The sequence below is a fragment of the Hypanus sabinus genome, chromosome 29 (genome assembly GCF_030144855.1).
Source record: "Hypanus sabinus isolate sHypSab1 chromosome 29, sHypSab1.hap1, whole genome shotgun sequence".
Lineage (NCBI taxonomy): Eukaryota > Metazoa > Chordata > Chondrichthyes > Myliobatiformes > Dasyatidae > Hypanus > Hypanus sabinus.
In genome coordinates, this window is record NC_082734.1 from 28,376,508 (window position 1) to 28,402,461 (window position 25,954).

The 25,954-nt window shown below is 44.7% G+C and overlaps 1 protein-coding gene across 1 annotated transcript; it reads right to left on the reverse strand.

Moving 5' to 3' along the window:
- Positions 1 to 1,114: 1,114 nt before the first annotated feature.
- Positions 1,115 to 25,310, reverse strand: LOC132383173 (guanylate-binding protein 1-like). Its single transcript, XM_059954044.1, has 10 exons — positions 25,177 to 25,310; positions 14,822 to 15,055; positions 14,236 to 14,363; positions 13,545 to 13,654; positions 11,730 to 11,917; positions 10,850 to 11,095; positions 9,114 to 9,394; positions 8,281 to 8,493; positions 7,287 to 7,389; positions 1,115 to 3,773 (listed from the first exon to the last, which is right to left on the reverse strand). Exons 2-10 carry the CDS (start codon positions 15,030 to 15,032, stop codon positions 3,445 to 3,447), a joined length of 1,809 nt encoding a protein of 602 aa, XP_059810027.1. The 5' UTR covers positions 15,033 to 15,055; positions 25,177 to 25,310; the 3' UTR covers positions 1,115 to 3,444.
- Between the last annotated feature and the right edge of the window lie 644 nt (positions 25,311 to 25,954).

Genomic DNA, 25,954 nt, shown 5'->3' on the forward strand with positions numbered 1-25,954 from the left:
CTTGTGTTAATTCCTGTAAATAAATACAATATTTGCCCCTCTCTGACCCAATCCATGGTGCCTGCTCTTTTCTGGTTTAGAATCCAAAATCCAGTTATGTGCACTTGAGAACTTCAATATTTGAACTATAGTGATCTCACCAGAGTTGCTTATGGAGGTACGGGCAAATATTGGCTCTCTTTTCCCAACTCAACTGTCACATTGAAAATTAACCAGCTGACATTTTGTCTCACACTTCAATTTCCAACCTGGTTTGGTCACAATGATTTAGTTGATATTCATTAATATGAGACTATCTTCATAAATGTCACTGATTCTTATTGTGATAACAATTCCGGTCAAGCTGACGCCTACGTACATCATCCCTTGGTCAACATCTTCTTGATTGACCACAAAACTATTTATTTAATTTCTTTTACATCTATTTTCAATGTGTTTCTGCAACTGTTAGAATCTGTGATTTACAGTTTGGAGATCAATGGAGTGATCTAGTGCTTTGCTGTCTCCGAGCAGCAAGTGCAAGCTTCAAGGTTTAAGAAAATGCTGTCCATTGTTCAACTCCATTTCACTGATTGTCGCTTCCACAGTTCACCAATTAAAGTCCTCTGCGACTCTCTCTTTCAATGATGTTGGAGGATGTTACCGAGGTTTCTGCAATTATGGATATGCACTATGGCCTACAAAATTTTCAGTCTTATGCTTTGTATATTCTGTATTTTTGGGTGAGGGTGATGTGAGGTGTTGATGTTCATTGCATTTTTGGTGGGGGGGCATGGGAAGGAGGCTTGGGTCAATGTTGTCATTGTGTTCTTTTTTCATTTTTATGCAAGAGAGGGGGATTTGGAGGCCAATGTTTTGTTGAATTCCATGTGGAGGGGACAGGGGTTTGTGGAGTTGATGTTTGCGCTGCCATGTTTTTGTGAGTGGAGGCCAGTGGGTTTGCTGTTTCTCTGTGAACTGATTTCCATGTTTTTTCTTTGTTTGTTTCATAAGATCAATTCTCACGGTTGCATACTACATACCTACTTTGATAACTGAATCTTTGAACAAAACAATCTCCATTGTTGCCTCAAAGATATGACCATCATATTCTTCTACTCCCGGAATACCCTAAATGCAATAGAGAACAACTTTCTGCTTCACACCAAACCTTTATTGAAGTTTCACAGATTTATCAGCATATACAAACTGCTAGTATTTTAAATCCACACTTCTGATATCTAAGTTCATCAACACATATATATCCTGAATCTGATTATTGCAGCTACTTTGATTCAGTTAATTGGAAAGATAACTGATGTGTTAATAAAGCTATGTGTTAAAATGTAGCATCTATGTTACTTAACAAATCTATTAGCCAAGATTAATCACTTAACTTATATAAAGCAATAACCTGCTGGAGGAACTCTGTGGATCAAACAGTATCTGTGGTAGGAAAGGAGTAGTTGATAGCTTGGGTCGAGACTCTGTGCTGAGGATAGCTCTATCAGTTCTAATACATGACCTTGACCCAATGTCAACAATTCCTTCTGCCCCATTGCCACCAACAGATGATGCTTGACACACTGAAGATCCTTCCATCTTCCTGTTGCTGTTCTAGATACCAGCACCTACAGTCTCATATTTCTCTGCTGAATGTTCATCCGTTCTCACATTACAGCTTCTAATTGTTCATTGCTGGCAGTCAGATTTATTGCTTGGATAATTAGTTTGATCCAGTAGTCACACTGATCATGGATTGATGGTGGGAGTGTAGCAGCCAGAGGGAGACGACAAGTTCCCCATCAGGCTCTGGGAGGAAACTCTGCTAGTGAGAGAGAGATCCACAGAACACATAGCCGAGTGCAGGACCGGGACATTATCAACACAGGGTCAGTGTTGAATAGAGCTGACCGCTGACCCAGAACACTGAGCTAGCATATAAGAAGGTTGTGGGAGCTAACTCGGTGCACCAGGGAGAGTTTGATGAATTGGCCAAGGATAAACAGAGCTCCTTATAATTGATAGTTCAGAACATTGTTGGACAGTGTGGACAGGTGTATGAGTTGATTGTAAAAAACACATGGACATTTAGCTTTATACTTAGCTATGAATAACTAAGCAGTGTCTGGAACCTCTATGCAGGAATGCATAAAATGGAGTGTCAGAAGATATTTGGCAGAGATAACTCCAGAGTCCAACATCTGCTGAAGAAATGTCCTCAACCCTGACTCAGAGACAAACTCACTGCATTTAAATACCAACAATGTATGAACACAAGTGGAGGTTGTGAGACTAAAAAGTAACCAGAATTGTTTGAATCTACATACCAAAGCTTTGATGTGTTTGAACTAATCATGATTAATGAAGAAAAGTTGTCAGGTAAAATTATTGTGGAGTGTGTTTCTCATGCACTGTATCAAATACAGAGGATTCAGTGGATGATAGGGCGGGGAGAGAGTCGGTGATGGGGGGAAAATGTCCACGGGCTGTGGGAGGGAATTTAGTTAGTTGGAGAGACTGTCAATGGGCTGTGGGAGGGGATTCTGTGATGGGGGAGAAAGTCTGTGGGCTGTGGGAGGGGATTCGTAGGGTAGATAGAGGGTCTCTGGGCTGCAGGAGAGAATTCAGAAGATGGGGTTATGCTGGTGATGGGGGAGAGTGTCTATGGCCTGTAGGAGGGGACTTAGTTGGTGGGGAGAGTGAATAATTGAGAAGAGTGTCTGTGGGCTGTCTGAGGGGTTTCAGTAGGTCAGGGAGTTGGTGTGGGGTGGGTTTAATGGTTGAGGAGAGCGGTTATTGGAGAGTGTGTCCATTAGCTGTATGTGGAGTGTACGTGGACTGTGCAAGGAGTTTCTTTGGGTGGGGAGTTGATTATTGCAGAGAGTGTCCATGAGCTGTGGGAATCTGTTCAGAGGGTGGTGGAGTTAGTGATTGGGGAGAGGTGAAATGTGGGAAGGGTTTCAGTGGATGGGGACAATCAGTGATGAGGGAGTGTCTGTCGGTTGTGAGAGGGGATTAGTGAGTAAGGGAGAGACTGTCCATGGGCTGTGGTAGGGGATTTTATAGATGGGGACATTCTGTGATTGGGGAGAGTGCACATGGGCTGTTGGGTTATAGTGAATGGGACATATTACAGTGGGTCATGGGGAAATGATAATCTCATTCATGTCACTGGGGTTCTGAGATAAATTAGCTAGAATCTATGGATAAACTGGGAGAAAATTCCTGACCTCACTTTAAATTTTCCAGTATGTGCAACCGAATCAGGCTGGGGATTGGATGTGAAATGTGTTGGGTGGACAATATTTGGGGTATGGTTCATTGATCAGATTGGGTGAGGGGGTTGGAAGCTGTTTGGGATATCACAGGATTGGTGCTGGGGACACATTTCTTAATGTACGCATCTTTTTGACTACTTCTCTACTTTGGATACAAACAATTTTACCACAGCGTCCACCAGAGTTACGAGCGTGACGAAAATCCCAGAAATTTCTTGAAGAATTTTATGAAACCCGATTCATTTGCCTCTTCATATTTCTTCTTCAGGTACTCGTACCTCTGGTGAGCCCTTTCCGCATCCTCCATCCTGCCCTCATCTTCATATTTCACCTTTTCACTCCTCATATGCTCCATCGCTTCCTTCAGCTCCTCCACACTGCATTTTGTACACTCCTCACACTTTTTCCTGATCTTCCTCATGATCTCCTGATTCCTGTGTTCTTCAGCCACCATCCTCTGCTGCTCCTTCTTCACCATCTCCTGTTTAAGCCTTGACAGCTCCTTTTCCAATTCTGACAAAAGGGACAGAGAATGAATTGGTTAGTCCATGCAGAGAGTGGTGAAGGGGTAATTTCTCAAGGTGTGTGTGACAAGACATTGAGAGGGAGCTTCACTCACTGTTCAATCTAAGACAACACATATAAAGTGCTGGAGGAACTCAGCAGGTCAGGCAGCATCTATGGAAATGATTAGACAGTCAACATTTCAGCTGATTCCCTATTTCAGGACTGAGGAGGAAGGGGGAAGATGCCAGAATAAAATCTGGGGGAGCATAAAGATATGAGCTGGAAGGTGATAGGTGAATGCAAGTGGGTAAAGAAGGTCAAGGGCTGGAGAGGTAGTAATCTGATAGGCGAAGAGAGTGGATTATCAGAGAAGGGGAAGGAGGAGGGATCCAGGGGTTAGTAATAGGCAGGTGAGAAGTAAAAAGAGCAAGGAGTGGGAATATTTGTTTACCATTAGCAGGAATCAATATTCACTCCATCAGGTTGGAGGCTTCCCAGTTGGAATTTAAGGTGTTGTTCCTCTACTCTGAGCATCGCCTCTTCTTGGCACAAGAGGCTATGGACGAAAGTCAGAATGGGAATGGGAATTGTAATTAAAATGTTTGGCCATTGGGAATTCCTGCTTGTGGCGAATGGTGCGGAGGTGCTCATCAAAGTACTCCCCCAATTTACAATGGTCTCACCAATGTAGGAGCTGCATCGAGAGCACCAGACACAATAAATGACCCCAGCAGATTTGCAGATGAAGCATTGTCTCACCTGGAAGGACAGCCCTGAATGGAGATGATGGTGGAGGTGTATGGGCAGGTGTAGTACTTAGACTGCTTTCAGGGTTAAGTGCCAGGAGAGACATACTTGGGAGCCGGGGATGGGGGGGGGGGTGGTGGTGGACGAATGGATTAGGGAATTGCAGAGGGGGAAATCCCTGCAGAAAGTGGAGGGAGAGGGCGGTAAATATATGTTTAGTGGTAGGATCTATTTGGAGATGGTGGACGTTGCAGAGGATGATGTGTTGGATTCAGAGACTGCTGAGGTGGTAGGTAAGGACAAGAAGAACTCTATAACTGTTAAGGGAGTTGGAAGACGTGATAAGTGCAGATATTCTGGAAAGGAAGATCTACAGGTGAGGTCAACTTCAAAACTGGTGGGAGAGAAATCCCATTCTTTAAAGAAGGAGCATCTGCAAATTTCCTCGTGTTTATGTCACTATTCAACTTGTTTTGTTTCCAAAAGGTCAATCTTCAGATATTTTATGATTATTCTTTACAAATACAACATATTTAAAGTCTCATCTCTGTACTCCTTCTCAATCTCCTTTGTTCTTTGGTTGGCTGCAGATATGCTCCTGACAGAAGAGACAAAAATAACTTTCCCCAGGACCCACCTTAGGCTTAGGGATGGGAAACTGTCCTGCTCTCCCTCTACGTCTCCCACAACAGTAAGAACAAATCTTGGAAATGGTTGTGCTCCAGCCTATTAAAGTGCTAGTTGTTAAAGTGCCAGTACGTGGATCCTGCCCACATGTGATAGAATGAGCTCTGCCCACAACAGGTGGTGATCCGAGCACAGCACCAGGTGTACTGGAGAATGTTGCAGATATATCTCATGAGCTGTGCCATTTCCAACCTAGAAGTCAGTAGGCAGCGGAGTCTTTTTGCAGGGACTAGGATGAGAGGAATCATCATACAGCAGTAGTCCATCTTCTCATGGTCAATGGACACAAGCTCCCATCCCCCAACTACCCCAAGTACCTGTCCCCCTCCAGGCAGAAACCACTCATAGCTGACACGTGCATTTTTCTCTCTCTGCAGTGGGTGTCCCAAACCCACCAGCTTGTTCCATCTCCAACACAATCCTTACACCAGGATCAGTGGTGGAGGACTCCTCAGACACCTCAGGGGAATCTGGGCATGTTGGTGACCACAGGAGAGGGACCCTCTCCACATCAGACATGAGACTGAAGGATGGCCTCATTGTTCCTGGCTCTGGAAGTCCTCACCACAATCCTTTGCACAGTCTCTGAACCCTGGTAAACAACTCCAGGAAAAATATACCTCATTTGGAAATGGGCAGCTGTTGACTTCCTCTAAAGTCTGAAAAGGATGCACAACCTTTCTGGTCTGTGTCCTCCTTGTTACCCCAGTCACTGCTCCAGCAGCAACACTGGGAAGTCCTCCAACCACTGGGGCACCCTTACCCTCTCTGTCCCATCAGAGGGATCAGTGTCCCATGGCTATTTTCCATTCCCATCACCCATGGACATGATCAAGGTAAACGCTGGGGTCCTATTACTGCAGCTACTGTCCCACCATGTAGCTTGTGTATCTAATCTACACGATCTAACTCCTCTCTCATTCCATTGTAATCTCCCTTTTTTCGGTATAATAAACCAGGTTTTTGATCAAAATATTGAACCTCCATTTGTATGAGAAATTCAATGATACTCTGATCAGCCTTTCCAAGATGGTTTCTAAAAGCAAGATCATTCTCCACTTTTGTTACCCAGGATGAGACAAAGATAGTACATACCCTTGTAGGTTCAGTAACACAATGTTCTAGAAAGCTATCACAGATGTATTCTATGTAGTACTCCTCAAAATTGCCTTGACCAATTTGCTCTGTGCACTCAATGCGCAAGTCCCCATCACACCTGCCGATCTATTCTAACATGGATATTTTGTCATTGCCTATGCCACTGTAGTGTTATTATTTCCTGCCACCACTGAGTCCTACTGCTCCTTGTCTTGTACCATCTTTCCCCACTCACTCCTGGTCTTCCCAGTATTGACTCCCAGTATTCACCCCTCTGAGACTAATCTTTTACCTCCCTACTTCCTACAGTACCTCCGACCCTCCACCCATGCCTGACGCTAATTTCACATCTTGCATTGTATTCAATAGCCTGTCTAAACTTCCACTCTCTGAAGTGGAGAGTTCTGTCCTCAGCAAGGGCTTTCTCTTGTCCTCCATGTGCTGAAAGCTCAGTGAGTTCAGAATTCAGAATCAGGTTTATTATCACCAATATGTGAAGTGAATTTGTTGTTGTATGGCAGCAATACGATATAGGGCAAAGATATATCATCTATACATTTCAAAAGTAAATGAACTGTGCACAATAAAGGATTAATGTAGTATTCATGATTGAGTACTAATTACATCATATTCCAAGTTCTCCTGTTGTCTCTGCACCTATATCTTTTCAACAAGGATACTCACTCCTCACTGATGGCCACTACTCCAGCCTCAAATCTACCTCCTCCTCTAGGGCTCCCCACTCTGGCCTTCTGCTTATGTTCTTTGAGAGTCCCAACATCAACTTTTATTTAAAATGAACTTGTCCAAGAATATCAACACACCCTTCCCTGATCTCACTATGACTTTGGTCCTTCTGATGAATTCTGAGGTGAAGTCCCCAGCAGGAGCATTTCACATTTTCTGCTTTCAGACTCAAAGGATTAATCTTAAATCTCCAGATACCCTCTAACCAGAATATTTTGAGCTCTTTGTTTATTTTCTCACCAGAGACATGCATTCGTTGCTGCATCAGTTTTCCGTCCATATAATGTATCTGGTCTTGCCAACGGTTTCTCTCTTCCAGGAAACGGACAAGGACAGCATCCCCCTACAGAGAAGAGATACAATCATTTACGTCCAACTCTCCCTCATCCTGAGTCCACAGGAGACCAGAGACAGGCTCTCACCATCAAATGTGTTGTGCTGGGGATTGATACACAATTAGGGAACTCCTCTTTCCAATCTACTGGAAATTGGCAAGACCATGATTGGAGACTATGTACAACTCATATCAGGACCTTTTAAACTGACACAAGGATAAGCTGTAAAAACACACACAGAGGTGATGATGAGTAGAGAGATGTGCTCTGTGAACGGAGAAGGATCAGGCAAATCGAGCACAATGTGGGATAATGCAAATGTCCATTATGGCAGAAAGATAAACAGAAGCATATTATCAAATGGGAGAGTTTGTGAATTTCTGAGATGTAGAGAGATCTGGGTATCCTAGTGCAAGATTTGCAAAATGTTTGTGTGTAATAAGTGGCAGAGATAGAGTGTGTAACAAAAGTAGAAGCATAATACTTCACTTATATCAAGTTCTGGTGAGATTGTACCTGGAATATGGACAGAATAGATCTCCTTTAACACTAACTCAGTGGAAGCAGTTCCGAGATGGGTTCCTGAACGATACCTGGAAGGACAGATTACCTTATTAGAAAAGGTAGAACAGACTGGGACTAGACTCCTCTGTGGGAAAACCCAGAACTAGGGGTCACAGACTGGATAGTTAGTGTATAGGAGATGGTTGTGAATTGTAAATCTGCACTGGTTAAAAAGCTAGCTTTCCCGATGTTATGGAGAGTGGAAATCAAATACACTCTTGTTGAGTGAATGGAAGGAGGCAGAGGGGGCAGTTTTCTGAATGCATGTAAGGCAGAGGAAGGAAAAGCTATGAGAATTGAAAAGTAAATGCCATGCTGTAAAATATTGAACACACCTCCATCTCATTCTTGGTCTTTTTTTCATACTCCTTGATGGCTTTATCAAGATCATCCTTCAGCTCCTGGTAACCACCAAATCTCCAGTAATGTCCAGATGCCATATTTGCTTTAATTGATGACGTTTCTTCTCTTAAATGTTTCTCACATCGCTTTTCTGACTTTTCCTTGATCTTGTCCCTGAGTGTTATGTAAAAGGTTTTCATCTTCTCCTGGGATTGAAGGAAAGGTATACAGTAAACTATGATATAAAGTATTGCCCCTCTGTCCCTCTCCCTAAGGGGGAGATCTACACACTAATTTTATCACTGAGTTCTCTCTCTCAGGGAGAGATCTGTACACTGACCAGTGTCTCTCAGCCCATCTCACTCAGGGTGTATTTGCATAGTAACTCTACCTCTGAGTCGCTCTCTGTCAGGGGGAGATCTGTAGAAGAAAGGCCTTAACTCTGAGTGGAGTCGTTGGGATGCTGTCATGATGGCGTTTTTTTAGCAGGCTTTTTTTTATGTGGCTAAATTGCTAGCTCAATGTTCAACTCAGCACAGATGGAAAGTGTGAAAGGGAGCAGCTGTATTCGAACTCGGGAGCCTTCGCTCCAAAGTCTGGCACTGATGCTACTATGCCACCAGCCGGCCAGTGATCTTTATACAAACTAGAATCTCTGCCACTCACATTAAAGGAGTGACCTGCACTATCCACTATCTCAGTCCCTCACTTTCAGGATGATTTCTTTGCTCTGTCTCTCTCTCTGTCTATGTCTGTATGGGTTGGGTGCAGGGACTATAGTTCCTAGATGTGACAGTTGGTTAATTACTGAACATTGGAAGCTCACCTTCAGCTGTTTGCTGAATTTATCACTGTTGCTGTTCATAATTCTTTTCTGGAAGATATCAAATGCTTCCATGCTCTTCTCATTATAAAGGTCTAGCAATTGGCTCATAGTAAGATCATCAGCCTCTGAGAATTTGTTCATTTCATCTTCATAGAATTTCAGGGCTTCATCTACTGCTGCTTGGTTTTCCAACTCCGCAAATATGGCTACACAGCTCTCCACACATGGTACACCCCCATCTGCCATCATGTCCATGTATGCCTTGGTCAATTCAACAAATCCTGTGTGGGAAGATTCTGGAGGTCAGTGCCTGGGGATCTGATCACACTCTCAATTCCCAATCTCCATATCACAATGTACCCAACCCATTCTCACTCACTTCCAAGGGGATCACAATCCTTCCATTTCTCTCCCATCATTCATATTCCCATTGGGACCCAACCCTTTCTCATTCAAACCCACAGTCCATGCTCCCAATGGGATCCCGTCACTTCCCATTCAATCCCACAGTCCACAATCTCCAACCTTCCCATTCAATACCACAGTTGATAGTCCAAATGGGACCCCATTCCTTCCCATTCACTCGCAGTGGTCTCTATCTCTTCCTATTCATTCCCCTACACTCATGCTAGTATCCCATACCATCCCACTCATTCCCAACCTCTTCCCATAAATTACCAGTGGGATCTCAGCTACTTTCCTTTCATTACGTTGTACACTCTTCCAATGGGATCCCTACCCCTTCCCTTTCATTTCCATTTAACACAATTGAAATTGACCCACTCCTTCCCATTCACTTCCATTGTACACACTTCCAATTGGATCCCAACCTGTTTTCCATTCATGTCTGTCATACACACTTCTAATGGGATCACATTTCTTCCCATTCAAAGCCACTGCCCACACTCCCATGTTCTCCAATAGTACATTCCCATTCCAAGTGAATGTTTCAGGCTGAAACCCTTCACCAGGACTGGAAAGGAGAATTCAGAAAAAGGTGGACGGGGGGGGGGGGGGGGGGAAGAGGAAGAAGTCCAACATGGCAGGTGATAGGTGAAACCAGGAGAGGGGGAGTGGTGAAGTAAAGAGCTGGGAAGCTGATTGGTGAAAGAGATAATGGGCTAAAAAAGGGGGAATCTGACAGGAGAGGACAGAGACCATGGAAGAAAGAGAAGGGCGAAGAACACCAGAGGGAGGTGATGGGCAGGTAAGTGGTTCAAGAAATTGATTTTCATGCCATCAGAATGTAAGCAACCCAGAAGGAATACAAGATGTTGCTCCTCTAACCTGAGTGTGGCCTCATTGTGGCAGTAGTAGAGGCCATTGACTGAAATGTTGGAATGGGGATGGAATGTAGAATTGAAATGTTCTGTCCTCCCCTTTCAGATCCCCTTACTCCAGCCCTTTATCTATTTTACCAATGAACTTTCCAGCTCTTTTACTTCACCCCCTTCCTCCTCTCCTCATTTCACCTATCACCTGCTACCTTGTACTTCTTCCTCCTCCTCACTACCCCATCTTCTTATTCTGATATTTCCTCTTCCTTTCCAGTCCTGACAAAGAGTCGTGGTGCGAAACATCAACTGTTTATTCTTTTCCGTAAATGCTCCCTGGCCTGCTGAGCTCCTCCAGCATATTTATGTGTTCCTTTGGATGTCCAGCATCAGCAGATTTTCTCATGCTCGGTTAGTGTGTTATACTGAAGAGAGATGGTGAGGTTTTGCCCAGTTACTCACTCCTGCCTGTGACCAGCTGACCCCCAACAACTCTCTTGACTTTCTTGTGGGTGTGAATGTAATTGATGAGGTTCTGCCGCTCCGTAACAAAATCCTCATCCAGATCCTTGTCCTCCAATTCCTGGAGCTTCTTGAGTTTCTTCCGGGATGTGGGAATGGGCAATGCAAAGCAGCAACGTGAGGGAAAATGATCGCGGATACACCTGCGGAGTTCATTATATTTCTTGTCTTGCTCACTGATCTCACCTGGGGGAGAAAAACAGGAATCAAGCAGGAATCACCCTTACTGAGTCTGTTCTCCCATTCCCAACATGGTGACTGTTACCCACAGGGCTGTGGGAAGGAACTGGGGAAGGACAGGAAAGAAACAGGGGGAGGCAGTTTGTGAGGTGTGATGCTGAGGGACAGTATGTGTGGGAGGGGCATCAAGTGCATTGTAGTTGGGTCATGGGTGACTTGTCGGAGCGAAATGATGTGACATTAGTGTCATACAGAGTAACTGAGGATCATATTGATTGAGTGGGGTGTGTGTCTGTGGGAGAGTATCAGCAAACCATACAGCTGGAACTCTGATGGGAAGGAGGTGTCAGCTGGGTGGGAGTGGTGCACTTATACCATCAAACCAGAGGATGGTGTATGCTGGCATCAGGTTATTGCAGGGAATTGTGAGGTAATGTGAATGTGAACAGGGCAGGGGAATGCAGAGAAAGTGGGGAATCAGAGATGTGAAGGGGCTGGGAGGCCCTGGAGTGTTTATGCACAGATTCTCAAAGGTAACAGGTTGCCCCTTCCTTCACCACCCCTCACACACTGAATTGAACCCTGGCCCCTTTCCAAGTTTGCCCTGGCTCCTCAGAGACTGGCACTGCCACATACTCACAGTCCTTCAGTTTCAGAATGTGCTCCAGGTACTCATTCGGAGTCACATCTTTGCCATCAACGTTCATATCCAATGTCAAATCACGGATCACCCAGACAAATTCAGGGAAGAAACGGACAAAGTCCCAACTGTCATGGACATCAGGCTGGGACTTCATCTGGATCCGCTTGGACAGTTCAGTCACAAAACTGAGAGCAACGTCAAGGATAAAGGAATGAAGGGTTGGCAGGAAAATGGTGATGAATGTCAGTCACTGTACAGATCTGTCCCTGAGACAGAGGAACTGAGACGCTTGTTAGTGTACAGGTCTTCCCTTAGAGAGAACGACTGTGGCACCTGTCAGAGTACAAATCTCCCCCTTGAGAGAGAGGGACTGAGAGACACTTGTCAGTGTACGGATCTCAGAAAAACAGGAGGTGTCTTGATTCTGTTGTGGCAGCTGGGATCAAGTGAGTCTGTGAATATTTTATGTATATTTGATGCCTGAGTAAACTCAAGATGGAAATTTGGAGGGCTAAAGGGAGAATAAGGTGGTTTTAGCTAAGAAAATTAAGGGGAATTCCTAGTGACATAACAAAAACTATATATTAATGAAAGAAGTGTAACATGGGGTGAATAGGGCCCTTGAAAGCTGGAAATGTATTTGTGGAATTGCTGTAGATGGGCACAGTTCTCATGCATTATTTCACTGTCACAGTGGACATTGAAGAGGAGTACCAGCAAGTACAGTGGGATCATGGTCAGCTGGGCTCAGGAATGTCAAATGGAATTCAGTTAAGTACGTAGAGTTACATTTTGGAAGGACTGAGCATTGTAGAAATTTTACATTGAATGCAAGGGCTCCAGGTACCTTTGCACAACAGCAGGACCTGGGATTAGATCTGCATGGTTCCTTTAAAGTGAATTCACAAGTAGAGAGAAAAGGGCTGTGAATAAAGTTTTTAGCAGGCTGGCTTTGATCAGTTAGTGCACTAAGTTTGAAGTGAGAGGTTACACTACGATTGTACAGAGGGTTGGTGTGGTCACACTTGGAGTATTGTGTACAGTTCTGGTCACATGATTATAGCAAGGATGGGATTAAACCAGAAAGAGAGCAAAGAAACATTTAGAAGGATGTTGCCAGGAGTCACGGAACTGAGAAGTTAGACACCTTCGTCTTTATTCTTTGGAGCATGGTAGATTGAGGGGTGATCTCACAGCTGTAATAACAAAATCATGAAGGGCATTGATAGAGTCAGTGGTCTTTATTTGCAAGGTTGGGGAAAGGAAAACTACAAGACATAGTATTCTGGTTAGAATGAAAGGATTAATAAGAACTGAGGTTTTTTTTTTATTGACAAAGGGCGGTGACTATATTTACCCAGCCAGCAGAGGAAGTGGTGAGGCATGTGAATGAGGCACATTTATGAAGTATGTGGACAGCTATGAAGATGACAAGAATTCAAAGGGATATGGGAACATGCTGGAAAACAGGATCAGCTTGAGAATACATTTTAGTTGGCGTTGACAAACATAACTGAAGGGATGCTTCCCCTGTTGTATAAATCAATGACTCTGTGATTGAGAGACAATGGTCAGTATACATATATATGCCAATCAAAAAGGGACATAGCAACATCAGTCCATCACAGATATCCCACTGAGAGAGACAGGGGCTGAGAAAAATTATTCAGACTACAATATCTCCTAATAAAGTGGAACTGAGAGACATCAGTCACTGTGCAGACATTCCCGAGAGAGAAGTACAGAGAGACACTGTTTACTGTAAGGTATCACGCTGGAAGAGAAGGACTGAGAGACACCAGTGAAGGATACTGTAGGTCTTGCAGGGATTGCTGGTCTATCTTTCTTTGACCATTGTAAATGAGGATGCTGCTCAGAAGGATAGTCAATAAATAGATAGAGTTGTCATTCTGGTTGTCTCCCTGCAGGTAGAACAGATGACCAGTTAGTGAGAGCTCTCCCTCAGACACCAGTCTCATAGATAAGCATCCCATCTCTGGACATTTCTTGCTCAGTGTTTACAGAGGTTGGTGGGTGAGGCTTCTTACTACAGCATCCTTCCTGTCAATGCCACCAGTGGCAGGTGTATAGCCAAGGGAAGCCTTACAAACCGAGTCTCAGCCAGTGTTCACCACCACAGTGCTGGGAGAGGAACACTGTCATGTCATCTTATCATCCTTTTCATTTGGGATGATAAATGAGGATGGGATTTGGTGTGGGAGGGGCAAGAAATGGAGTGAAGAATGGTCTTGTATCAAAAACAGTTCTAATGAAAATAGGGCAGAATTCCTCCCTGAAGCTCAGCATGAACCTGTGATGACAATGCCAGTTAATTAATTAAGCTTTACTTTAAATCAAGTTTGTAAACAGCATTTAAATGTCCACGCTGCCAGTGGTGGGATTTGAACTCTGGTCTGTGAATCATTTCTCTGACTGTGGGTTACACATTTGCTAATGAAATTACTATTCTGAGGAGGGGAATAGTTGTGAGAGAGGGACTGACCTTCTCAGGATCCCCCAAACCTTCAGTGTCCAACAACAGGAGGACCTCATTGGGTCTCTGAGGGAGGGATCGACACCACATCCAGATTCCTTTGGTGTGAGCCTGCATGGTTGAAACTACTGAGAATCCTGCAGAGGAAGAGAGACAGAGAGGTGAACTTTGCAAGAACGTAAGTGAATCTGTGAGTTCCCTATTCGTAGTTTGTGAGTGAGGAATCAGGTTTGGGTGGAATTGTCGGGAACATGGAAAATAAAATGGGAGTTTTGTCGAATTCATGAAATAGAACATTTGATGGTTGACGCAGAGTCAGATTTAGAGCAAGTAACTCTGGTTGCTATTAATGAGACCAGTGTGTTCTCTGCATCCATTTGAGGCAAGCATGCTTTTGGAATTCCCCAGATGTCTCTAGATCCATTGTCCAAAACAGTGATGGGAACACCAACGTGACACCAACAGATGTATCCAGTACATCTCCCACCACCAACAGCTTGACAATGCATGTGTGCTCTGTGTGTTGCAGGTCTCGGCATAATTTCTGCAAGACAGATGCTAAATAGAGTTGGAAATTTACAGCCACTGCTCTTACCCTTCTTGTCTCCCGCCAGACAGTTCATGAGGTAGGACTTCCCTGTACGAGCAGCACCAACCACGGCCACAACAACCATTGGATCCTTGATGGACTGGAGGACCTTCAGAGCCTCTGGGTTAAGTTGCATCTTCTCATCCTTGTTATAAACTAGTTGCAAGGGTTTCTCCATCTTCTGATTGGTGGCAGCAGCGGCTCCAGTTACTGACATCAGACAGTCCTTTCCCAAAATATCTACAAGGTCAGAGCAAGTGAATCACACTCTGATTGAATCAGTATAAATGGTACAGACAAGACACAGAGTACATCAGACAAACACCTACATCTCAATCCTGAGCCCCTGGAGCAGATCGCAAACTTTAATTTACTCACTGGGATCTGTTAATCCACAGTACATGCCAATCCCCTATAACAGTGATTGTATCCCAGTGTCTACAGTGTTCTGTTATTTTATATATAGTCCCTCTGAACACCTGGAATAGATTACAGCAGGTATCTCACTCCTGGGAATATGTTGTACAAAATATAATTTCCCAAATCCTTGCATTAGATCTAACACTCTAAAGCACTCCCAATCATCTTCTTTTTCTCTCTGCAGAGAAAGTTCCAAACCCCTGGATTAGATCTCAGTCTGCTGTTCACTTCAGAGAGTCAATTTTTGTCTAACATAATACCCCAAAGAACCCTCCTTTTACTTACTTCAAGGGATCTGTTGTGATATTGTCATGGTCCTGACTGAACAGTGGCAGGCATCCAAGATCCAGCGCTCCAATTCCCCAGAGTATGGTTATCTGCCACTATCCCTCAGAGACTCAGACTCACAAGTATTGCCAGCCACATTCCTTCATGGAAAGTCTGTACTTGAAGGCCTCGTGCTGAGCACCCAGTACTCAATCCTAGGAGATCCGTTTCTAGTACTACTGTTTGTGATTTTGCCTTTGGATTTCATTTGTATTATGTTGTTTATTTTGAGTCTGAATTAATTCTGGACCTTACTCTGCTCTTGGATTAACCACCATCCATAGGCCTCTTGTTACAGCATGACAGAGCCATCATGAACTCAGCAGAGTATGAATGTCTGCAAACCACATTGGCCTTACAGGGAGCAACTGTAGGCAGACCTGACCACATGCTTCGGGAGATTCTCACCACTCAGCAGAAACTCTCATACTCCAGTAGGCAGGATGCAAGGAGCTACCAGTTCCAGTCATGTTGAAGCTGGAGTCTCTGTCAATAATCATCTATCCCCATCAGGAAGGCCTTAAAGCCCTCTGCATCTTTATTGACAAAAGAACCAACCAACTCCCCTCCACCACCACCTTCCTCTGTCTGACAGAACTGGTCCTCAACCTGAAAATGTTTCCATTCAGCGTCTCCAGTTTGCAGTTCCTGATGTTTATAATTATTGTCCTATAGGTTTGCTGAGTATGCTCGCAGAAAAATAATCTCAGGGTTGTATGTGGTGATGTCTATGTACACTGATAATACATTCACTTTGAACTTTGAATGCCCACTTTCTCCAAACATAAGGGATATCTATGGGTACTCGCATGGGCCCAAGCTATGCCTGCCTCTTTGTCCACTGTGTAGAACAGTTTATGTTCAAAACCTTGCCCAGTTTTACTCCCCAACTCCTCCTCCACTACACTGATGACTGTGCTGGTGCTGCTTGGTGTACCCACGCTGAGCTCAGCAATTTTATCAATATTGGCTCTCACTTCCACTCTGCACTTAATTTAACTTGGGTCCATGTCTGACACCTCCCTTTACTCTCTGCTCTCCCTGCCTCCATCTCTGGAGAGAAACTGAAAACCAACAACTTTTATAAAACTAATGATTCTCGACTGCACTGTTTCAGCTGAGGAACAGTGATTGTCGCTGTCAGAGGCCGACGTAAGTTGGGAGAGAATGTATAAAAGGAGCAGCTTCGGGTAAGGCCGGCCTTTTTCATATTCACAGGCATGGTAAGTGCCGGCGTCATAGGCCTAAATTCAGCAGCAAAATGAAGATAGGATCAAGTTGTCTATTAGTGGAGTCAGCCAGAGATAGAGTGGGAAGGTTCTGGCTACACTGAAAATCTGCTGATGCTGGACATTAAAGCAACACACATGAAATGCTGAAGGAACTCAGCAGGCCAAGCACAATCTATGGAAACGAGTAAACAGCGAATATTAAAGTCAGGTAGTGTGGTAGTGATCAGGGACTCATTATTTAGTGGTCAGACAGGAGATTCTGTGGCTGCAAAAGAGACACCAGGATGGTGTGTTGCTTCCCGGCTGCTAGGGTCCAGGATGTATCGGAGTGGCAGTGGGATATTTTCATGGGGGAGGTTGAAGAGCCAGTGGTAGTGGTGCATAATGACATCATTGACAGAGGCAGAAAGTGGGAACAGATCCTACTTAGTAAGTATGTATAGTAAGGAAAGAGGCTGAAGTGATGGATCTCCAAGAAACTAATCTCCAGATTACCAGCGGTGTCATGGCTAGAGCAGGTATGAATGGGATGATACCGCAGATAAATGAGTGGCTAAGGAAATGGTGCAGGGGACTGGGTTTCAAGTTCTTGGATCATTAGAAGATTTTCTAAGGAAGGAGTGACCTGTACAAGAGGAGTGGGTTGCACCTGAACTGGAGGGGAGCAATATCATGCTTGGATGCAGAGAATGTGAATTGAGGTACTCAATGAGTACTTTGCTTCAGTATTTACCAAGGAAAAGCATACAGAGGATGAGGAGGTCAGGGCTGAGTGCATAAATATGTTAGGGCATTTATACGTTGAGGAGGAGGAAGTGTTCGGTCTCCTCATGGGAATTAAGGTCATAATTCCCCAGGGTCTGATGTGATTTACCACAGCTTATTGAAGGAAGCAAGAGGCGAGATTGCTGGGGCCTTTATCAGTATCTTGATGTCATCTCTAATCACAGGTGAGATCCTGGAGGACTGGTGAGTGGCTAATGCTGTACCACTATGTAAGAAGGGAACAAAGGAAAATCCTGTTAACTATAGACTGGTGAGTCTCATGTCAGTTGCAGTGAAATCGTTGGAGAAAATTCTTCAGGATAGGATATATGAGCATTTGCAATCTCATGGCATAATTAGAGAGAGCCAGGCAACACACACAAAATGCTGGAGGAACTCAGCAGGCCAAACGTCAATGGGAAAAAAAAAAATGATAGTTGACGTTTCAGGTCTAGACCATTCCGCAGGACTGAAGAATAAAAATAAGAGTATTAGATTTAAAAGGTGGGGATGGGGAAAGAGAAAAACACTTGGTGACAGGTCAAACTGGGAGCAGGAGGGATGAAATAACGAGCTGGGAAGTTGATAGTTGAAAGAGTTACAAGGCTGGAGAATGGGAATTCCGATAGGTGAGGATAGAGGCCATGGAAGAAAGAAAAGGGGGGAGGACCACCAGAGGGAGGTGATGGGTAAACAAGGAGATAAGGTCAGAGAGGGAAAAGTGGTTTAGGACTGGTGAAGGAGCGAGCCGGGATGGGCTTATAACTGGAAGTTTGAGAAATTAATGTTCGTACCATCAGGTTGGAGGCTACCCAGATAGAATATAATGTGTTGTTCCTCCAACCTGAGTGTGGCCTCATTGCAACAATAGAGGACAAATAGGACTGGGAAGTGGAATTAAAATGTGTGGCCCAATGCAAATGTGGAGATAATTTTGCCGAGCACCTACACTCTGTCCGCCAGAAGTGGGACCTCCCATTAGCCACCATTTTAATTCCACTTCCCATTCCGATATGTCCATCCATGGCCTCCTCCACTGTGATGAGACCATAAGACAAAGGAGCAGAAGTTGGCCATTTGCCCATCGAGTCTGCACCACCATTTTATCATGAGCTGATCAAATCTCCCCTTTAGTCCCAGTCCCCAGTCTTCTCACCATAACCTTTGATGCCCTGGCTGCTCAGATGCTTATCAATCTCTGCCTTAAATACACCCAATGACTTGGCCACCCGTGGCAACAAATTCCAGAGATTCACCACCCTCTGGCTAAAATATTTCTTCGCATCTCTGTTCTGAATGGCCACCCTTCAATCCTTAAGTCATGCCCTCTCGTGAATGCCAACATTGCATTTGCGTTCTTTACCACCGACTCAACCTGGAGTGTATCCTGCATGAAGACTCCCAAGACCCGTTGCATCTCAGAACTTTGAATTCTCTCTCCATTTAAATAATAGTCTGCCCATTTATTTCTTCTACCAAAGTGCATGACCATACACTTTCCAACATTGTATTTCATTTGCCACTTCTTTGCCCATTCTCCCAATCTATCCAAGTCTCTCTGCAGACTTTGTTTCCTCAGCACTACCAGCCCCTCCACCTATCTTTATATCATTAGCAAACTTAGCCACAAAGCCACCTATTCCATAATCCAAATCGCTGATATACAACGTAAAAAGAAGAGGCCCCAACAGTTACCCATGTGGAACACCACTGGTAACCGGCAGCCAACCAAAATTGGATCCCTTTATTCCCACTCTGTTTCCTGCCAATCAGCCAATGCTCTATCCATGTATGTAACTTTCCCATAATTCCATGGACTGATCTTGTTTAGAAGCCTCATGTGTGGCACCTTGTCAAAGGCCTTCTGAAAATCCAAATACAAAACATCCACTGCATCTCCCTTGTCTAGACTACCTGTAATTTCCTCAAAAAATTGCACTAAGTTTATCAGGCAGGATTTTCCTTTAAGGAAACCATGCTGAGTTCGGCCTATCTTGTCATATGCCTCCAGGTACCCCGTAACCTCATCCTTGACAACTGACTCCAACAACTTCCCAACCACCGATGTCATGCTAACAGGTCTATAATTTCCTTTTTGCTTCCTTGCCCCCTTCTTAAACAGCGAAGTGCCATTTGCAATCTTCCAGTCCTGCGGAACCATGAGGCCACGCTTAGGTTGGAGGAACAACTCCTTATATTCCATTTGGGTAGCCTCAAACCTGATGACATGAACATCGATCTTTCAAGCTTCTAGTAATGCACCCCATCCCCACTTTACCATTTCCCATCCCCTTTCCTTTTCCACACTTCATCTGCTTGCCCGCTCATCGCCTCTGTCTGGTGCTCGTCCCTCCTTTTTCTTTCTTCCATGGCCTTCTGTCTCTTTCACCTATCAACTTCTAAGCTCTTTATCTTTCCCACTCCTTAGCCAGTCCCCATCCCTCTTTTCCTCTCTTCCTTTATCTCCTTGCCTGCCCATCACCTCCCTCTGGTGCTCCTATGCACCTTTCTTTCTTACATGGCCTTCTATTCTTGCCTATCAGGGTTCCCCTTCTTCAGCCACTATTTCTTTCACCAATCAACTTCCCAGCTATTTACTTCATCCCTCCCACTCATGGTTTTACCTATCAACACACACAAAATGCTGGTGGAACACAGCAGGCCAGACAGCATCTATAGGGAGAAGCACTGTTGACGTCTCGGGCCAAGACCCTTCGTCAGGACTAACTGAAAGGAAAGATACTTAGACATTTGAAAGTAGGATGGGGAGGGGGAAATGCAAAATGATAGGAGAAGACTGGAGGGGGTGGGATGAATCTAAGAACTGGAAAGGTGATTGGCAAAAGTGATACAGAGCTGGAGAAGGGAAAGGATCATGGGACGGGAGGCCTAGGGAGAAAGAAATGGGAAGGGGAGCACTAGAGGGAGATGGAGAACATGATGGGCAGAGTGAGAGAAAAAAAACAATGAAGTATGTTAGGGATGGGATAAGAAGGGGAGGAGGGGCATTAACGGAAGTTAGAGAAGTCAATGTTCATGCCATCAGGTTGGAGGCTACCCAGCCGGTATATCAGGTGTTGTTCCTCCAACATGAGTGTGCCTTCATCTTGACAGTAGAGGAGGCCATGGATAGACATATCAGAATGGGAATGGGACGTGGAATTAAAATGTGTGTCCACTGGGAGATCCTGCTTACTCTGGCGGACAGAGCGTAGGTGTTCAGCGAAAAGGTCGCCCAGTCTGCGTCGGTTCTCACCAATATATAAATGGCCATACCGGGAGCACCAGATACAGTATACCACACCAACACAGGTGAAGTGTCGCTTCACCTGGAAGGACAGTCTGGGGCCCTGAATGGTGGTGAGGGAGGAAGTGTAAGGGCAGGTGAAGCAATTGTTCCGCTTACAAGGATAAGTGCCAGGAGGGAGATCGGTGGGAAGGGATGGGGAGGACGAGTGGTCAAGCGACTGACACAGGGAGCGATCCCTGCGAAAAGCAGAAGGGGGGGAGGGAAAGATGTGCTTGGTAATGGGATCCCTTTGAAGGTGTCGGAAGTTATGGAGATTTATACGTTGGACCTGGAGGCTGTTGGGGTGGTAGGTGAGGACAAAAGGAACCCTTTCCTGATTGGGGGGATGGGTGGATGGGGTGAGGGCAGCTGTGCGGGAAATGGGAGAGATGCATTTGAGAGCAGAATTGATGGTGGAAGATGGGAAGCCCCTTTGTATAAAAAAAGGAAGATATCTCCTTCGTCCTGGAATGAAAAGCCTCATCCTGAGAGCAGATGCAGCAGAGACGGAGGAATTGTGAGAAGGGGATAGCATTTTTGCTCGAGACAGGGTGGGAAGAGGAATAGTCCAGGTCACTGTGAGAGTCTGTAGGCTTATAGTAAATATCAGTAGATAAGCCGTCTCCAGAGATGGAGGCAGAAAGATCACGAAAGGGGAGGGAGGTGTTGGAAGTGGACCAGGTAAATTTGAGGGCAGGGTGAAAGTTGGAGGCAAAGTTAATGAAGTGAACGAGCTCAGGATGCGTGCAGGAGACAGCGCCAATGCAGTCATCAATGTAGCAAAGGAAAAGAGGGGGCGGATACCCGCATAGATTTGGAACATGGCAGGCATACCTGGGACCTATGTGTGTGGTAGAGACAATGATCATGACCCCTTTAAGGAGCAGCAGGCCACTGTCTCCTATACCATCACCAACCTTATCAGCTCTGGGGATCTCCCACCAACCTCATAGTTCCCACAACCCGCACATTCCGTTTCTACCTACGACCCAAGATCCACAAACCTGCCTGTCGAGGTAGACCCATTGTCTCAGCTTGCTCCTGCCCACCGGACACATTTCTGCATACCTTGACACTGTTTTCTCCACCCTTGTTCAATCTCTTTCCACCTATGTTCATGACGCTTCTCACAATTTGAATTTTTTCAATGATTTTAAGTACCCTGGCCCCCAGTGCCTTATCTTCACCATGCACATCCAGTCCCTATATAACTCCATCCCCCAAAAGGTCTCAAAGCTCTTTGCTTCTTTTTGGATTCCAGACTTAACAATTCCCCTCTACCACCACTCTCCTCCATCTAGCAGTATTAGTTCTTACTCTCAATAATTTCTCCTTTGGCTCCTCCCACTTCCTCCAAACTAAAGGTGTGGCCATGGGCACCTGCATGGGTCCCAGCTATACCTGCCTTTTTGTTGGCTTTGTGGAACAGTCCATGTTCCAAGTCTATACTGGTATTCACCCCCCACTTCTCCTTCGCTACATCGATGGCTGCATTGGCGCTGCCTCCTGCAGGCATGATGAGCTCGTTGACTTCATGAACTTTGCCTAGAACTTTCACCCTGTCCTCAAATTTACCGGTACCATTGATGCATCCGTGTCAACTCGCTGCCATCATCAACATCCGTCAGGCTTTACCAGTGTGGGTTTATTTTTATTTTAAGTTAGCCCCATGAATGATGGATAAAGCCTTTTGGCATGATCTCTGTAAGTCTGAAGGCAGTGAAGCCTTGAATTCTAATCCTGCTCAGAAACAGAATCTACAGAAAGTACATCAAACAATATTACATACCTGGAGTATAGTTATAGTCCGTTCCCTTCAAATCAGCAACTTCCCATGTGTGTACTTTGTAATACTGTATTTCATGGTCTGGTCCATGAAATCTGCATTCCAGTTCACAGTCCGGTTCATTGGTCCTTATTCCAGTTTTTCCTGTTTTCCCTTGTTCCATTGGATGCCTTAATTGAGGCACCCAATTCTCGTTTTGGTCTGGCACATAAATACATCTGCAAATCAAGGATTCCCTGCTGGACTCTTCCCTTCCCCTCTCCATCTGAATCCCTGACAGTTTCCTCGGTGGTTGCCTCGGCAGTCATCCCGGCACTGCATCCAAGAAAGGGTTGCGGCCCTGCGTTATAGGAGGGTTCCAACTCGGTATCCAAGAGCCTAATCAAGCCAAGTCCAAGAACTGAGCCAAACCTAGTCCAAGAGCAACATCCTGTGCTGGAGTTTCTTCACCCAGCTCAGGAGTACATCGCCCAGCCCTGTGCTGGAGGTTCCCTCGTCCTGTGCTGAAGTTCTCTCGTCCTGTCCAGGAATCTCCCGTCTAGTCCAAGCTATGTCCAAGTACCTCGTCTGGTCCAAGCCACGTCCAAGTACCTCGTCCGGTCCAAGCCACATCCAAGTACCTCGTCTGGTCCAAGTCAAGACCAAGTGCCTTGTCTAGTCCAAGCCAAGTCCAAGAACTTTGTCTTGTCTAAGCCTAGTCCAAGAACCTCATCCTGTCCAAGTCAAGGCTTTGTGTTCTTGTCCTGTCCATGTGCCTCGTCCTGTGCAGGAGTTCCACATCCAGTCCTGTCGCCGAGCTACATCCAGACCTGTAGCCATGTCTTGTCTTTGCCTCGATCCGGGATCTGAGTCTGAGTCAAGACCCAGGTTCCAGGTCCCTGTCCAGTCTCTGGCTCGGAGTCCTAGCCCAGACTCCTAGTTCAAAGTTCCTTGCCCTGGTCCTCCTTTCCTAGTCTTTGGCCTGACCCAGACCTGGTGTCCTTGTCTTGTCCAGGGTCTGTGTCCATGTCCAGCGTTGTTTCTTCTTGACTCCCCTTCCTTTATTGATAAACCTTGTTCCTTGTTCTGTTCCTTGTACTTCAGTGTCTGTGTCTTGCATTTGGGTCCGCTCCCAATGCCCCCTTATGACACTACTTCTAATGAAGTCATGAAACCATTAAGATTTCCATAAAAGACACCTTGAAAAGCCTACGTATGGTATTACTCGGTTCCAGAAGATGAAAGAAGCATTTGAAAAGCATTGCACACTCGAGTCATTTGCCAAGAAAGCTAAAAAAATCTTCATCATGGTCTCATTACTTCTTCTAACATTTACAAAGTGTGGAATATCTCACACAACTAGTGAAAGATTAATAATGCCTGCTGTAACAAAAGTGTTCACCACTGTTCTCAAAATGGATACAAGTATTTTAAAATCAATTCTTCTGAGCAATAACTGTAGCTCTAGTATTGATGAAATGAGTGTACACATTGAGTATCAACTATGCACAGAGCTACAAAAAACAGAATTTGGGATACAACTGGATGAGTCAAGGGTGCGACACAACGATTCTCTTTTATAAAGGACAATCAATGTATAAAATGTATATTGAGGATAAAAGTATTCTGATTAGGAACATGATTTCTTGTGCAACAGACGGAGCACCACATATGACAGGTCACAGTACTGGTTTAGTGGCAGTTATGGGAAAAAGAAATTTCAAGTCTGTGTGCAATCCATCATCAAAATCTTGCAGGCCAAAATCTCAGCCAACTACTTTTTTTGAAACAGGAAATGTAGAAACAAAACATTGGGAGAAGATGTTATCAGTTTCCCGGCATGGAAAATATAGCATTCACTATCACAGGTGGTGATTTGCAATCACTGAAGAAGGATTTTCAGAATTGATTCAACGATTTGAACCATCTGGAAATTCTAGAGTGGGTAATTAACCCATTTCTTTGCAAGGTGGAAGAACAGGAAGAGGGCTTGCAAAAAGAAATGATCGGAATTCTGAATGATGAAGAAGCAAAAATGCTTTTCAAAAATGTCAGCTCTTGTGCTGTATGGTTATACCATGATGCGAAGTTTCCTGGTCTTTGGAGAAGAGCCAAACTGCTCTTCATTGTATTTCCACCCTCCTACCTTGTTGAAAGAGACTTCAGTGCAGTGAACAGCATACTCACAGAAAACAAAAACAGAAACCACTTGGATGTTGTTAGGCGAGGGGATTTAAGGCTTTTGCTGTCACAACTTGAGCCAGATATTTCAAATCTTTCTAAAAACCATGAAGCTCAACGGACACATTGATATCGAAGTTGCTGTACCACTCAGAATTTCTGAGTAAGCTCGGTTTAAAGATCAAAACATTAAAGCAGAATACTTTTTCTCATGCTGGCATATAGTAAACATGTTTTTTACACTATAGGAACCAGGAAAGTAGATAATACCTAAGAGGAACGTTGGTAAGTATGAAAGTGCTTTAGGGGGGCGTTAGGCTAAAAAAGGTTAGGAAACATTGACTTAGATTATCCATAAGAGAATTTTTCGTGCTTCTCTTACCTGAATATTTAGAACATTAAGACAACTCGCTCTCTTGCCGGCAGCTTCGCTCCGTCGGAACCGAGCGTCGAGAGTCAACCGAAAGGGGGATTTACTGATGATATTCTCTCTCCCGACACTTCCGTGTTGTGCTGTTATTCGTGTAGACAAACTGTGTGCGCTGATTGGTTGAGTGTGAGAGTGTAAGAAAAAGTTTGGTTGTAGCATTCATTTGTTGTGTTTTCGTTTGTTCAGTTTTACATTTTGGAGGCGGCTACTTTTATATCTTGGGTTTGGTCGCCTAATAAGGGTCACAAAGGATCCAGCCCCCCCCCCCCCACCCAACCGCCATTCCCTTGGATTTGACGGCCGTTTTAATTTCGCTATTGTAGGAGCTGTTGGCTCGCGCTAGCTGTAACACAGGCGCTTAGCTTGTTTTCGACGAAAAAGCGAGCCGATAATTAGATAGTGGGTAAAGTTGTTGCAAGCCTAACCTGGCGGGACCAAGAGTCCCTTCGCGATATAGTTTTCGGGAAGGATGCTCATCGATCAGGGGACGCATATCTAGAAAGTCCAAGCACACGCTAGTCGTTCGGCATTATCTGTTACATAGGAAGTAAAATAGTAGGATAAACAGTAGTTTACTTTTAAGAATTTAAACAAATACACCACCAATCTTCGATAGTTTTTCCTACCCCCACCACCGGAAGTATAATAATGTCGCCTCTGCAAGTATTCATATGCCAGAAACGTGTGCTAATCCAAGAGCTCGGGAACAAGGTTTGGTTGAACGTGAGAT